General features: G+C 41.6%; 1 protein-coding gene across 1 annotated transcript in view; it reads right to left on the reverse strand.

The window, feature by feature from the left end:
* LOC119660512 (serine proteinase stubble) overlaps window positions 1-17,077 on the reverse strand; it is a 155,185-nt gene that overhangs the window by 13,596 nt on the left and 124,512 nt on the right. The window contains exon 4 of the mRNA XM_038069127.1: window positions 11,382-11,429. Coding sequence (XP_037925055.1) covers window positions 11,382-11,394 — 13 coding nt within the window. The 5' untranslated portion in view covers window positions 11,395-11,429. The remainder of the gene's footprint in view (window positions 1-11,381; window positions 11,430-17,077) is intronic.

The following is a 17,077-nucleotide window of genomic DNA, read 5'->3' on the forward strand; positions in this document are numbered from 1 at the left end:
TATTATGGTCAAGTTTACCAATGAAGGACTCAACCAAGGAAGGAGGAGATAGAAGAATGGCGAGCGAATCAAGATAGACTTCCCAAAGGGAAGACATAGAGGTGGCAGTGGGTGAGAAGTTTAACACAGAAAAGGTAGATTACATCATCGAGTTGTTTTGGAGACTGGGTAGAGGGCTCATCAAATGGATGGGGCAAAGATTTAGTCGGGTTTTGGGAATTGCAAATTGGGAAACAAAACGGAGGGGTGGGTGTTTCAGACGAATGATTTTATTGATCCCCGTGGTAAACCAAGTTGGATAAGAGGGCAGAAATATTAGAGAATAAGTGTCGTAACTGGGGAGTAGATGGGGAAGGATGTTGGATGTTGTTCGCTTTGTACGGTAACAGGCTGACGAGGAATGCATTTGCTATTTTTTTCTTACATTGTAGCACCCCTTAGCTTCTCTAATACACGATTTCCAATTTCCTAGTTTCCATCTCGATATTCACTTACATAAAAAATTTAATTTTTAAAATGTACTTTTCCGCAAGAATCTAAAACCCATTTCTCTTTAGATATTTCAAATTTTAATAGAGTAATTTTCTAATATTGCGGACTGGTCGTGAACCTTTTCGGTTTTGCATATATAGGCTTGTTGATGGTGCATATTATTAGGTGTATATCGAACGTTTGTTTCTCGCTAGGGTGAAGCGCAATTTGTTTTTGTTATGAGATGATTCGAGACAAACAGGTGAGTGAAAATTCGAGGTGGTTATTGCTATGGCTCCAGCGACTTTAAATTCCATTCGTTGTTATGAAAACAATTTGAGTTAAGGTGTCACTGGAGGGGCATCCAAGGCTGGCTATGAACCCCAAAGGCCGTGACTAATTGTGCATCTGAGACCGGAAAAGCATCGGTTTATGCTGCGATTCGTTGTGGGTTTCCCCTCTCGATCGCGGCACACACTCTCGAAGTTTCACGGCTCCAGACTCGTTGTATTTGTAGGTTTCCCTTATTAAGATCGGTTTACTATCCAGGGCGGAACCAGGTATCGGTTAAGGAAACGTGTTTTTGTTAAATGACGCCTGAGAGACTGAAGTATTCAAAGACCCCTGCTGCCCACACATTCCCGAGGCGGTCACGATTAATTTGACAAACTTTTCTTTTTAGGTTTAAGGATAGCCTACTCCTCTTGTCGTCTCTGGCCGCTCTTTTCATTATCGCCAATCATATTATGTCAATGCAGATGCTAAAGCTAACTTAGCTTTCGGGCGCAAGGCTACAGTTGGTCTGACAGAGTTCCTCGCCATCAGGATGGTGAACGTTGGCCTTGACATACGGTGAGGGAAGTTTTCAGTGGTGTTGAATTGCGGGGCAGAAAAAAACATTCGCCAAAGAAGAAAGTAGAAGGGGCAAATGGTGGGAGGATTGCTTGAAGGGATTGTAAAGATGGGATGATTAGACCATTACCGCATGGGAAGAAAAGGAACGAAAGGAACTTGGCTGGAACAAGTTTAGTCAAACCATCAAATAATTCTCCGTACAGTTGAAGGGAGGGGGGGAGTCCGCAGAAGATACAATGAACAGAAGGGATTTGGGCGGGGAGATATATATAGTAATTCAATAATAAGGGAACAAGACGAGGAAAAGATGGATTCGACGTGGATTGGATGTTCATTTGCAATTAAGGCTCCACAGATGGTGCACTTAGTCCGGTCTAGTATCAAAGCGAAGAATAGAGTACCCTTCGGTTGTGATCGGTGACGAAATTGTGACCTACATAAATCGATTGATTTATTATAGATGACATTGTGCTTTTGCTCTTTTCTTGATTTTACCAACTATGAGCTGGATTAGAGTAGCTTGATAAAGATTGAAGTTTTGCACAGATGAACTAGGAGAAACATTTGAAGCGGAAACCAAATAACTATTTTACGATTATGTTAATAAACGCAAACGAAACAGAGCGACCAATTTGGTTTAAAAAATGTCAGATGGATACTTGCTTGGAACGTAATAGTACCTTCTGCAAATATCCCCTTAAGCCATTCAATAAATTGTTGAATTAAGCCCCATATAAGATACAATGCTATTCTAAACATTTTCTATTCTGAAGAAAGTCTGACGAAAGTAACGAATTTCTTCTTGTCTGAGAAGAAAACTCTAAAGCTTATAATAGCCTAACAGCCGACACTCCAGCACAATAACTATCACATCACTAATTTCATTCATTCATGCCTCCGTTTACAGAAAAGATACAATCGAAAGAAAGCCCTTCAATGCTTTGCAAAAGTTTGTGCGGTTTGAAATGGTCTAATAAGGACGTAACACTATACTTTCCGCAAAGTCTGCACGCAACAATCACGAAGAAATGTACACAAAATAAATAAGTGCTTTCTTGTCGGCAGGTGATTTCTTAGACGCTCTTTTTGTGCCATCATTTCAAAAGCCGGCAGTCGCGGCCACTGGTGGAGTACCTGACAATGAGAGGTAATCCATTGAGGCTACTATGCCCGTTTGCGTCGAGCTTTAATCAACCCACTCAAGGAATGGATGCGATGAAAGTTTTTTAATGTGCAATTTATTGTACGCGAGTAATCTTCGTGGAAAAAAAGGTGTTCTAGGCTCACGATGGGCAACTAGATTCAATAAAAACATTTTCTGAAGAGAGGGCAACAATGGGTATCGATGACAGGTAACTCCTCTTCGTCAGGTCGCTCTTTGGTAGCTCGTCTTTAATGGAGAATAGTCAAGTAACACGCGCAAATTTATTCCTCTTTGGACCATTGTCTTCTGCATTTTTCATGACACTATGCTGATGGGTACTGGATGGAAGTGGGACTTCTTTTACTGGAGGTCGGAGCGGAGGTTACACCATTTATTTTGGATTTCATTGTTTGATGAGTTTTGTTGGGAACATTTCACTATTTGCATTTTTTTGGATGCTGTCTTGGTGGGAATTATTGATTTCTTTTGCAGCATTTATATTTATGAGTGAGAGTGAATGGCATTAATTGGAAAGATTCAAGTCAGAATCTACGAAATGGAATTAATAGATAGCGAGATCGTGGATCGGAGTGGGAAATCATGGATTATTAAGAACTGAGTGGAGTGGGAATATCGAGAAAAAGAAAGAAACGAAACAACCAATTGAATAAATATGAAAAGAATGCTTAAGGGTAGCAAAAATGAATCGAAACATTCGAAAATTCGAAGGTTCATCAAAAATATGTTAAAAAAGATCAGTTCATAATAGAAAGCGTTGCAGATGCAGTAGCTTTATTTGCATATTCCTAAGGAATCAAGAAATAGACTGCACAATGGTTGTGGGGGTAAAATACCAACCTCTCAATCTTCTGGAAAAAATATCATCAGAATTGTCAGACTCAAGTTTAATAAGACTACCTAGCGAACACAAAATCTAATAAATATTTTATGATGATCTGGTCCCGCCTGTTGGCGTAACCGAATTCCGTGTCTCACTTCGACCCTGTAGTTATAGGGAAGGTGTAACGTATCTAATGACAGTAATGCGCAGACTACATTGAAAAAGGTCATGTATAATGCGCGTTGTAGCGCGCGTATCGCCACATGATCCAGTGTCATAGTCGAAACTAACAAAAATGTACTGGTGCTTGGAGTTTTGAGTAAGAAATACACGAGTCAAGTGATGGATATTATTATATAATATTGCCGCCAGCCGTCCTGCTGTTCACGAAGCTCAAGGAAGAGGTGGTTAAGCCTATCGGTTCGTTACAGGAAGCCAACATCGGCTGCTTCTCAAAACAGAAGAGATCGGCGAGGGTAAGTCGTCTCAGTCAACTGCGTGATCACGTGGATAGAGACGTGGACAATTTAGTTCTGCACACACTGCAGAAAGGATGTTTGTAACAATCTGATAAGATACCAAGGCTCGCCCATGTTACATTGAAAGTGACATGACCTGGTGCGAAAACAAACGAGGTGAAAACTAGACCGAATAAAGAGGCAGAGAAACGTGCGCAGCCCAATCTAAGCTTGCAGAATGAGTTTCGGTCTATTCGTCAATTTTTGTCGAAGTCGTTGAAGACCACGATCATGCTCACGATCTCGTAGTAAGCACATACGTGTTGATATCACCACATTAATCTAAGGTGAGGAAGAGTAACGGTGTTGCGTGTAAATTTGCGGGAAACGCGAGGGTCGATAAATAAACGAGGCGGCCTATTCGGCCAATCCGCCCCGCCATCTATTCGTTACTGAACCGGCAAATGCTTACGAGGATTATCGTATTATTTTATATCCTATACGACATATAATTGACTTCATCCGGACGCTTCGTTTCGATCTGCTCCAAAATCATCTAGCACTCCACCAGATAACAGTAACCGAGAAGGACATTGAGAAAATAACCCATGCGACTCCAGTCGGCCTGTGTGAGTAAGCGCACATGTCCTTTGGATTGCGTAATTCGGAGTAGACATACCGATGTCTGGTCGGCGAGGCTACCTAGGGTCTAGATTTTTAGAATATATGGGGGACATCTTCACCTTATCCAAAGACAAACTTCCGGATTGGCAGTAATATGACATAATATGTTTTCAGCGTATTTAAAGTGCATTTTGTTGTCATTTGGCCAACACTAACGATGTTTGCCTGTCTCCCGACAAAGCCGAAGCCTTCCGCAGCTATCCGAAGACATCCAAAACCGGACACTACTAAGGAATTCTGTCAGTTTATTGGCATTATCACCTTCTACACGAACTGCATGTCGGACTGCGGTAAAGTACAGGCGCTACTTAATGGTCTCCTTTTTGGTAACCTGAAAAGAAAGGCCGAACTTCGCTGACCTCCTAAAGCGGCTTTTCAGAAGGCAAACGGCGACCTCGTACAGGCCACTAAGCGCACGTATCCTTAGGCTGGAACGTCACTTATGCTGTATACGGGCACCTCTAATTTCAGCACTAACGCAGCCTACAACAGTAATTTAACGGATTATGGGAGTAGTTAGTCGTCCTTTCAACGAAGCTTAACTTTTTACAGTGCTTTCGACCGAGAGTAGTTCACTGTCTGTTTGGCTGTTAAACAGTAATCACATAGGTACGTATGCTTGAGGGATGTGAATTTGTGATTTTAGCAGATCACAATCCGGTTACTTCCGTGAAAAACTGCTTTATCTGACAATTCATTCAAGCTGATACACACATATGGGCGTAAGCGTATATCCTGCGCCAGGGTCCAGGTTGAAGCACATACCGGTGGATACTTTCTAACCACTATAGTCCCGTTTCGAAGATGTGCGCATCGACGTAATAGTTACGCCATGTTTAGAGGGAAAAAGTATGCTGCTTCAGGCGCATAGCCAGATTTTTTTCAGGTCAAAATCGTAATTGTTTAAATCGCTCAACCGTACAACCCTACATCACGCCCAAGACAGGTTAAAGTAACTATTCGTTGCCATATAAATTTCATGTAAATTTCTTGCAGTTCTTGGAGATAATCGACATGATCGAGACATGCTTTTGCAAAACATGTCATCGTAAGACACGATGCTGTCAAAGTTACGCTGGAAATGGTGTAACATGGTGGTTTTCCGATCATTAGCCGCTTAGAGAAGATTCTCCTTGTCAATATTCACAGCAAATAGGCAGACATCTCCATCGACTCTTTGAAGTCTGCCTACATACTCAAAGCTAGACGACGAGCAATGAGCCACTATCTTAGAATAAATGGTTATTTTAATTTTATTTTAAATTGTAAGTATAAAAGCATTAAAGTGGAAAGAACAAAGAAATTTAGATTGATTCGCTTGGTCTAGATACAGCACCAAGCAAATGTCAGAGAGATGCCTGACTTCAGTCCGCTAAGACCAAGGGATAATCCTTGCGGAGAAAATTTTCCAATAAAGACCGGAACTCGAGAAGTGGGTAATAAAAAAATAGTGGTAACTACTTGGCCGGTAGTAAGTTCGCATAAGCCTCAAGCATTATTGTACCAAACTACGTGAAACTACTATTTGAACACCTTATCTCATACCAAGAATTTGCCCTTCTGGCGGGTAACTGCATACGGCAGTGGCTGCGCTGCAACGAAACTCTGTTGGTACAAACGGAAGTAGAGGAATTGTGGAAGTGATTGATATCCTGCAAGGGCCACCGAAACAGCGATAGGCTGAATAGTGATTTGAGAGCCCCTTAATTTCATCTAAATCAGCCCAATGACCGTCGGTCCCCTGCTGGACGCCACTAAGTCTAAAGAAGAAGAAAATCGATATGCTGAATCACGTAAACGGTGCCTTAGATATCGATGCTTGGAATATAGTTTACTGGGCTCATTCTTTATTCTAGCGAAAGTGACAGAATGGAGTTCTAAATCGGATAAACATCACCTTTTCAACAATTACTCAAAGACAATACTATATTTTGCCAACTAGAGTGAAGAAGCTCTCCCTGTTCATTGTTCCGTTGAAAACAAAACCTTATTAAAATCAGTTCACTATCTGTCCCCCTGTCTGTCTGTCGCATGCGTTGTTCTCAGAAACGGGTACACCTATTGACACGATATTCGGTAGAAAGCTTGGAACTGTGGACTCCCATATATGCGATGAATTACATTCCTACACGTTGAACTAAACGGTGGTCCCCATATACCTAAAAGAGGGGACCAACATTTTTTTCACCGAATATTGTCATGTGGGCCATCTAATGAAAGGTCTCGACTAGTAATTTCCGAAGCAGATATTTATTTCAAAGGACGAAGTGCGTATACTTCAAGACATCGTTCTGAGGATCTACCCAACCCGATAATCCGAAAAAAATTATGCCGAACTATACACGTAGTGTTTAGGCTCGAAAATATTCTCCGTTATCTTCTCACATAAATTATTAAATTATTATTAAAATTTTGCTGCCTACCCCCTTATCTTCATCCTAGATCTGTGAAAGAATGCAGCATACTGGAAAGTTTGGTGAAAATCCTACTATTATTAATAAATTTATAGTAGATCAAAGTCTCTTCATCGGGTTGATTTACTAAGGGATAAAATGCTTATATCACAATTTGAATTGAATTGAACTGACGGGTATTTCAATGGGATCATCGTGTGCGGAGATATTCCTTCATGAAAAATCGACAAAACCGTTCATAATTTGAGCTTCCGGTTTCCGACTTGATGAAACTTGAGTGTAAGCTTCGGCTATATTGGTGACATTCTAGTAATAAGTGGAATGAAGTGGTGTGACTATGGAAACCGCTTGCCTCCTTCTTGCGGCATTCTGTGTTTTACTCTGGCAAACTTAGTGGAATTAGACGCGAATTCGATGTTGAAGGGGTATTTCCGTGATTCCTGCTATTGGAAAAACATTGTCTAAAATGACCCTGGAACGTGTGCGCGGCTTAGCGGAGATTCACCCGAGCTCTACATTAAAATAGGCACAGAACAAGTCACCAAGACTGAACAACTCGAAACACACAGACCTAAGAAACTTGCCTACTTGCCGGTATCGGGATGACAGCCGGGGCGACATGGGACAGCGAGGGCGACATGGGAACCGGGCTAGTGACAGTCTGCAGCCAGCTGCCGATCCCAATGAAAAGAATAGAATACAGTTTGAGAAAACAATGAATTATTTTTTATTTATTTATTTTCTTACACTTAGAATTGATTTGATTTAGTTGAAAAAGGAAGTTGAGAAATTGAATTGAATTTCGTTTGAAAAATGAATAAACTAAAATGTTTTAACCAAATTGGTTGGTGAACTATAAACGCATTAAAGAATACGTCAGAGAGCTGTCAGATTGCGATCTAAATCTTCCTGGACCAACCACATCATTGGATCATTCATGCTGGAAGGTCATAGTTTTGGATTTCGAGAAAGAGACAGATTGGAGGCAAACAACAACAAATCCAAATCTTCATGGTATGGGAAAGTAACCGGACTGGACGGTAATTTGAACATTTTGCTAGATTACTGTTCTTTCTCCATATTGGAACTGTTCTACCTTCCTGAATAACCCGACTAAAGGCTTCATTGAGACATAGTGTTGGGTCCCAGCTCTTTGCTCTCCAGAGCTCAGATGCGATATTGTCCTATTGCTTTCCCCGATTTCATTCGTTTTATTGCTTCCTCGATTTCAGTTGCGCTGACAGGTCGAACTGTTACAAATGTCGGCAAAGATTGTGGAAGTGGAGGATGAAGAAATTCTTCAGTTGAAATATGCTCGGAATATTCTCGCCATCTATCTGTCGCGGCTCAATGGCCGGTAAGCGAAGTACCGTTCTTGTTATTAGTACAACAGAAGTGTTCGATATCCTGTGTGTGTTCGTTTCGGCTTTTGGCAAGTCGATACAGATCTTTTCGCCATTCCAATGTCCAGTGTATCGTAAAGATTTTTGTAATCGATCGCTTTCTTTGCTTCCCGGTTGGCATTCTTTTTAATTTGCCAATTGGCGAGCGTTTGATCATCGAGAAACTTGTAATAGCGGCATTCCTTTTCGTGGATCTTCATATGGGCATCGTCGTTGCAAAGCCAAGTATCTCGGTTGATGTACCGCTTACCTGGCTTGGTAACCCCCAGAGTTGCAGAGGCCGCTCTGTGAATAGTATTTTTAATTTGGTTCCACGATTCTTCCAGATTGTAATGGTTGGTACTCACATAAGTAAGATCATTTCTTCTTTCTTCTCACGAAAACTCCACCGTAGAGTTTTCTGTGACGCTCCATCAGTTTTTCCAGACATTTCAGCGAGAAGGACTCGTTCAGCTGTTTTGTCTAAAGAACTTTGGGTTTAATATATGTTTACTTTCTTACCGTGTCATGGACCTTGGCCAAATCGGTCTGAATGTGGAGAACGAGGTAAGTAGATGCAGTCTGAAGATAAACACCAACAAAGCCAAGGTTCTCAGTCTGACGAGTCGGTACACTTTTCGTATCTAGATTTATGGCATTTCAATGTGTATGTGTAGGAAGCGTCATTTCTGATGTAGGTAGCGAACTTAACGCTGTTAGCATGACAGCGCTAGATCCACTTTTCCTGCTTGGTTCAAAATCAGAAAGTGCAGTGTTCTCAGCGCTAATGTCACGTTGAGACCATTCTGTGTTTATTTTTTTTTATTTTGCTATATGGATGTGGCACGTGAAAAATGCCTCCATTCCTACTCAAAAAATCCAAGCCTTCGTCCAACACCTATCTTCAATTTCATTGAGGCACAGACCAGTTACGCGTAGATAGATTGATAAGAAGGTCGAAATAGCATTGGATAGCTTACATTAAGGAAGGATAACAGCTGCGCCATTGAGTGGAATCTACTATCCCAAGATGTTGGACGAGGGGGGTTGCCCCAGTTCCCCCGCTTCAGTTCAACCAAGGAAGGCCCAGGGACAAATATTAGGTAGTTGTCGTTTTGGTACTAAAATTTTCCGTCAAAAATGATCCAAATGCTTAAAAAAGTAGTAGTCGGTTGGAGAAAGGTTCGTTGAATATGGTGAATGAGGCAGAGTCTCATACTGCTCTCTGAACCGTTGTGCTGGATACATGCGGTCGTGCATTGTCGGGAAGGAATATTACACCATCTCTGTTGACCAATCTCGGCCGTGGAATACTTAATTTTTGGTGCATTTACTCGAGTTGGGCACAGTATTTCTGTGCATTTATTGTTTCTCCAGGTCCCAAGAAAAAGTAATGGATAACGCCAGCTGTAGACCACCAAACAGTCACCATTACCTTCTTCGGATGGAGGCTCGGTTTCGGCATATGCTTCGCTGGCTCATCAGCATCTAGCCATTTTTCTGATTCGCGAAGATTGTCGTATAATATCCACTTTTCATCACATGTCACTATTCTGTGCAAAAAGGGATCGCTTCTGTTGCGGGAGAGTAAAGAACTGCAAATTTCGATTCGAAGCGCCATGTTTTGCTCTGTAAGGGCATGCGAAACCCATTTGTAGAGCTTTTTCACCTTTCCAAGTTGTTGTAAGTGCCGGGAAACTGTCGAATAGTGTACGGTCAGTTTCTCTGCAATGTGCTCCAAATGCGCTGTTAATGTTCTTGGTCGCCTCCGCTGCTTGACCCGAGTTTGAGCTCATACAGGAAAAGTATACGTTCTTGGCTCTTTTCCATCCTTTTCTCCTTTCTATTCACTGTTATCACAACGATGGTCAAAACTGAAATGACTCTTTGATTAAATGTAGGAGTATTTATATTTCATTATCCGACACCAACAGCGCCAATTGGTTGTGGTTTGATACAGCAAAATCGCAACTAACTTCACTTCATTGAAAAATTGGCCATTTCATGTGCAACAGCCTAATAGGTGGACTCCTTTCGTAATAATTTTCGTGCCCTACATGTTTCAAATTTTATAGATGCTGATGATGATAATTGGCTCGATTTGGAATAAGTTTTTGAAAGATTTTATTATGACTAAAAATAGAAGGTAATACTATCGGCAGTGGGAACCATAAGTAGTTACTATCATATTCGAATAAATTTCTTAATAAATATCATGATATTTGTCCTTGGGGCAACCAAAAGCTCTATGTTGAGAATGTGCACTGAGTTTTGTTAAAATGCTCCATTGGTGGCTGATTGCTATATCACCGTAGCTTGGTTCAGGCAACCTATAATAGTATATTTGGTGGAGGAACTTGATTTCAGGATTTCATCTCCAACTTTAGTATCTTTAGTATTCTTTTTGCAACAATTTCTCAGAAAGAATGAAGCATTTTTTGCTGAAACCACTGTTAACATTGAAGAGGTTACCAGTCATCTGCGCTTTCCGGATAAATTAGCGAAATTGCACTATCCACCGACCGAATTGCACTTCAGCTTGTGTTTCTTAATTAAGCCAAGTCAATTCTGCACGAACAAATTAGAAAGACCGCGTCCGTTCCGAGCGATAACTCCCAGCAAGAATTGTATCTTCACCTTCTCAATGTACTTTTTGTACGTTCTACATGTTCGGCTTTGGGGAACATGAGCGTGCCGCCGGTCTCGAAGAGCCGCCTATCGAGCTCTTTGATGGCGGCGTACGACTTCTTGATCCACGTTTTATTTTCATTGGAATATTAGTTAAAATCGTACTAGCCGCACTATAGCACACATGGACATGGTCGTATCTAGACACGGAAACAAATAGAACAGAAGATTTTACTTCTTATCCAGGTCAGTAAGTGAGGAATCTTTTTTTTTCGCAACACGGGTCTATGTACCATTGCCATGCTAGCTATTACCGCTAAAGGCGCATCAATTAGCCATGCTTGTAGCCATTCAGATCCCCTCAAGCGGGAAAGCCGCAAGTCCATAATTACCGTACGAGGACCATTACTGTTTCTAATTTATTTGGGAGTTTTACGATTAAATGGATTATGATAATATAAAATTTACAATAAACGAACATCTGTTGGTCCGTCTGGTGCTCACCTATGACCGGCATGCGTGTCGGGCATTAATCCAGTTTTGAATGCATAACTGTAACGAAAGAAGAAGGTGGAAAAATTGATGCTGTTAATTGAATTACTTGTACTTATGTATGATTGTGTGTGAAAAAAATCTGAATAAATTATAGCAAATAATCTGATTTGGGGTCTGGGAGTTATTGGGTCACTGAGTGATGTATGACGCGATTTACATAAATTCATCCAGTTCGGATCGCACTGTTGTATGTGACCATAATCTGGACGATCTTGCATAATAAGATACTTTGAAAATTAATCCTGACAGAGGCGAAATGTATATGATCCCTGGGTAGTATTGAAAAGTAATGTTGTCTTAAACAAGATTTATGGAGGATTTGTCAGAAATTATAAGCTCAACCTAGAAATTAATGTCGGACATCTTAATTTTTAGTGGTGTTTTGAGGTGTAGGGAATGTATATGTTCTTCACATAAAATAATGATAAAGTTCCAGTAATTCTTTTAAATTTGTAGCTTGAGGAATGCTGGTTGTGTAAATAATTCTTTAAGTGAAAATCATAAACCTAGAAAATAGCTCCTTAGCTGTTAAGAGGCAGATGGTAATTAGGTCAGATTCATTGAAAAGTTGCGCCTTCATAGGAAGCATAATATAATAGCGAAGTAGAAACACTCCCGCTTACTATTCCTTCATTCCTCTCTAAGTTCTCATTAGTACATATTGTCCATATTTCTTTTTATACATAGGTGTAGGCGCAACTGAAAGTCTGATTTGTCAACTTTAGCAAGTTGTACTTCATGGAATTCCCCTAGTATAACCTGATTTGGTTTGAAACACAAGCTTTCAACTGTACAAGTGCCAAATTTTAAGTATCTTCACCTGAATTATTATTGTAATGTAGAGACAGCGCGCTGCCTTGAAATTCCGAGAAGGACCCGTAAATTCTTTGATAAGTAATTTGAATATAGTAGCAGCTCAAAAACTTGACCTCTACATCTTCTAGATTTAATACCCTGTCCTAGTGGGCCGATGTTAGTAAACACTATTTTAGTTTCTATCCGTTTATATATGTACATCTAGCAAAAAAGCCGGCGCCAACTGAAAAGGGGAGGGACCAATCTAAAGATGAGCTGAAGGTACTATCTAAAAGCCTGTATGATGACGTGTTTTAATGCAAAGTATCTATGTACGATGATGTGGAAGCTTGTAGTAGTTTACTACTACACTAAGGGCCCCCAAAATACATGAAGATGGAAGAAATGGATTGTAACTCCCCTAGTAATAAGGAGTCATCGACTTCGAATCCACCCGCGACTTTGAGAAATTAGGTTGCAACCAAGGCATGGATTTTGGAGGCCTCACCAGATTCACGATCCCGCACTTTCACTTCAGCTGTCCCCAGTGTCTATGGCGCGGTCAGCCAGAAAGGATAGTACATACCGCCTTAATGCGAGAAGTGGAAACGTGACTACGTCGACTTGTCGATTGCCTCATTTTCCAGAAAATGGGTGAGGAAGACTCGTCAGAAGGAAACTTCAGTCGTAAAGGAGGGACTACAAGCTTGCCGTTTGCGATTCCTAACCCTACGATGATTTTGTAACCACAATCAGAGCTAAGACAAGCACAATCGAACCAGTCTATGCTAAGTACATGGCACAGTTTATTCATAGTGGTAGATGCATTACCTACCTAAATCTCTACCTAACTTTGGAGTACGGCACCCGTGCTGAAACGCTACACAATGTTTGAGGTCCGAAGGACTTTTGTTCGCTTGAACGTAAACTGAATATCGGGATCGCGCCCACTAGGGGGCTAATTGCTACAACCAAGCTGAACGCGTGCAAGGTAGGAATTCTCCTGAGACATATAAATTCAGGGACTGTCCCAGTTCACATGGTATCAATATACCACTGGTAAGGTTTCGTGGCCTTCTGCCACTTCAGATAACTCTTCGTGCAGACTCGGGTCTGATCACTTTGATTAGGACTTTAGAGTGGGCATTCATCTACTGCATTACGGCCAGTAAACCATAGTGAGTACAGCGTATCTCGGTGCAACCACGTGGAGGTCCTTCTCCACCACTTGGTTTTGATACGGATGACAGGGTTGCTGCCAATCTTCCTTGCCGCTCCAGAGCATTAAGAATCGAAAGATGGTAATGTGAACGCAACGCACAACGGAAAACATACGAAAAGTGTCGAAGTTTCTTTGGAATAAGGACATGGAGGTTGCTACATCACCAAGTGTGGCAATATCCAGAGAAATCGGACGCCAGAAAGCGGAATTTTGGGGGGAAAGTGAAAACATGCTGGTAACCTCGATGAGATCCACATTCGACGTAGTAGAGTCTTCAGTTAGCAACGGTTTTCACATTTGGCTACACTTATGCCTACATATACATAAGGCTTAGTCAGATTAATCCGCAACACGCCAAAGGGTCTCCTTATTAACTGGAAGCAAGGCTGGTATAATTAAAGGAATGTTCTTTTTGAAAATGATGGGGTCCTAAGTCCGCATCAACTTAATGCTGGACCGGACCAAATGGGAAGCAACTTACTCCCTCTTTCCTGGTCCACGGACCCTCGCTTAGGGCTTGCACCCAAACTTTTTCAAAAAAGTGAAGCGATGGCAGTTTTACGGTTTCTTACCAGGGCAGAGGCAAATCGTCAGACGCTGCCTCACCTCTGCCCTGGGAGCAGCTTGACCGTAGCGGCTCGCAGATGTTGAGTGCTCCTTTATATAATTCGTAGAACACGACATGACTACTAGGAGCACTCAACATCTGCGAGCCGCTACGGTCACGCTGCTCCCAGGGCAGAGGTGAGGCAGCGTCTGACGATTTGCCTCTGCCCTGGTAAGAAACTGTAAAGCCGCCATCGCTTCACTTTTTTAAAGGAATGTATTTCTGGTAAAGGAGCCATGGGTTCATTTTAACAAAATCTATGATATTGGATTTGGACCAGGATTTCCCTCGACGATACACCCTCGCGACCGAAAGCTTGCGTTCTAATGTCAAAATTGTAGAGACAATTTTATTTCCAGGATCTAGTTGCGATTAAGTTACAATACCAGGTTAATGACAAGAGGTGGAACGTCATAGTTATGCAAGAACTAAGGGATCTGATAGTGTATGTAGAATCAAGTGGCCTTGAACTCTTAACAGGTTGTGATGCTAACGCTCAGCATATTGATTGGGGCAGTAGCAAATGCAATTCTAAGGAACAGAAGCTGTTTGATTTTATCACTTCAGCTGGTCTAATGACCGCAAACGTAGGGTGCGCCTCTACGTTCGTGGAGCCAAGCAGAAGCCAAGCAATTGGCCTAACAATCTGCACTACAAAGATATTAGACTTGATTAGAGACGGGCTCAGATCACCGTTACTTAGTATTTAGTCTGACTATTGTAGGCGAACTGTCTGTAATACAAAGACGGAATTCTAGGGAAACTGAATGAACAAATTTCAATGAACTTCTTGTTGACAAAGTGGAGCTCCCTAGGCGACTAAGGACTCCTTTGACGACAGAAGATTATTTGGAAACTCTGAACCGCATATTTTTAGAAAGCATACCGTGAGGAACTGGAAGGAGAAATGGGCATTTCAGGTGCGTGCAGAGTCCTTACGTCATTTTTAAGTCGGCCAAATTGAACTCTCTTTGAGAACCATATGGAACTTCCACAGTAGAGTCCCTCTTGAAAATAGACCAGCCGGCAAAACAGATGAGAGAATTGGGAAGAAGAGAATCGGTGGTTTCTGCATACCCTTCAACACGAAAATTTTGCAAGGCCAGAACAGATGCAGTATTCTTTGAACACTGCAAAGCACCTGACTTGGATGCCATCTATTCAACGATGCTTAAGGAGAGTATAGAGCTCTTAGAAAAACTTCTAAGAATTCCTTTTCGAGGATACCTTGCTTTGGCCTAGCAGAAGGTCTTCCTACCTCTGTCTGCTAAATATCCAAAGAACTTCAGACAATTCAGCTAACCTCAGATATCTATCAGGAATGTAAAAATCAATAGAACTACCTTTCTAGATTCAATTCTGAGTATCCGTTTATTGCGGTGTAGAGCGAAATGAAGTCTCAGGTGCTTTAGCAAAAAGAGGGTTCAATTTCCCCCTTACCCAAACTGGAGCCAGTAATTGGAGTTTCAGTAGCATTGGCTAATGATACTACTAAAAGTTGGGAACAAGCTTTCCATAATGTCGATTTGAATATTTTTATAGTCTCGTATCTGCCAACGGAAAGAAAACCTTATTAAAATTGATTTACTGTCTGTCTGTTTTTCTGTAGGTCTATCTGTGTGTGCGTCTGTATGGTTGTGTGTCTGCCTGTCTGTCCTTCAGTCTATTACACGGATTTTTTTCAGATACGGTTGTGACGATTCACACCAATTTTAGTGAGTTACGTCGTTCTACATGGAACTTAAGGGGGGTCTCCACACATTCAAAGGGGGAGGTGTACATTTTTTTCCTTCAAATATAGTCATATCTAAATTCGAAGCACTGTGATTAATACTCTTTAATGGTAGCATTAGTTCTGACATTTAAAGCAAAAGGAGGGAGGGTGGGGGAAGGAAACCTACTCAACTAAAAAATCTGAAAAAAAATACGGAGCTGTCACTATACCGTGTCTAAGCTCTGAGATACACTCAATCTGTTTAACAGCATAAAACCACTAGCTCTACTACCAAACCCTATCTCCACCTCCACGTGGTGACCGTTAGAAGCTCTTTCTTAACGAAAAGCTGCAGACGGAGAAGGTTGAAGGCGAGTTTCGCCCGCCTAAAAACGGAACAAATTGTACCAACTTGTCCTCCAGGTTGGGGACAACCTTACACGGAAAACCGAAGTTACGAAGTCACAAAAGGAGCCTCGGACTGGAGGGATAATAAACGACGAACCCGGCAACGACAAAGGAGAAACGATTTGCGCATTTTCTCATGGAACGTGTGCTCCCTGTACAGAGATAAAGCTGCCAAGCAGCTAGCCGATATCTTGTTCCAATATAGGGCTGATGTAACAGCGTTAGAGAAGATGCGTTGGACAGAGATTGGTTTCTTGGAGAACACTTCACCATATATTATAGTGGCCATTCAGTAAACCATGTGCTCGAAGTAGGTTTCCTAGTCAGCCAAAAAACGAAGCCTGCTATTATCGGCTTTGAAAACATAAGCGAGTGATCTCCACAATCATCTCAAGAACGTTATCATAAATACGGCAACAAACATACTAGGCCCCAGCCGCAAAAAGGGTCGGAACGGCTGGTTTGACGAGGAATGTAAGCTAGCAACGTTGTGTTGTGGTAGGTCGGTCATTTAATCCGTATGGATGAGGATGGTCCAGCCCGAAAAGTCCATAAGGGCAATATCTATGGTGGAAAGAAAACGAGGTAGACCCTGCCTGAGATGGAACGATAGCGTAGGCAGGACTAGATCGGTTACTGGTCGTTGCGCCGTTGATGATGATGATAATGATGATGGCAGCTAATTTCGCATTGCCAATCACCAGGCGTTGATTCACACAATGAGCATCAGTTGATGTAATGTTCCAGTGTCGCCTCCATATTTAACCAATTTGACTGTAATTTGATCAAAAGTCTGGCGGCTTATAGCTTTCGAAGCCGATTAATTGCACGAACTGTTTTTTCCGTGGTTGGTGATGATAGAATTTGTCCGTCGTTTTCCGTTGGCAGGACTGGCACAC

This window comes from Hermetia illucens, chromosome 6, assembly GCF_905115235.1.
Source record: "Hermetia illucens chromosome 6, iHerIll2.2.curated.20191125, whole genome shotgun sequence".
Classification (NCBI taxonomy): Eukaryota; Metazoa; Arthropoda; class Insecta; order Diptera; family Stratiomyidae; genus Hermetia; species Hermetia illucens.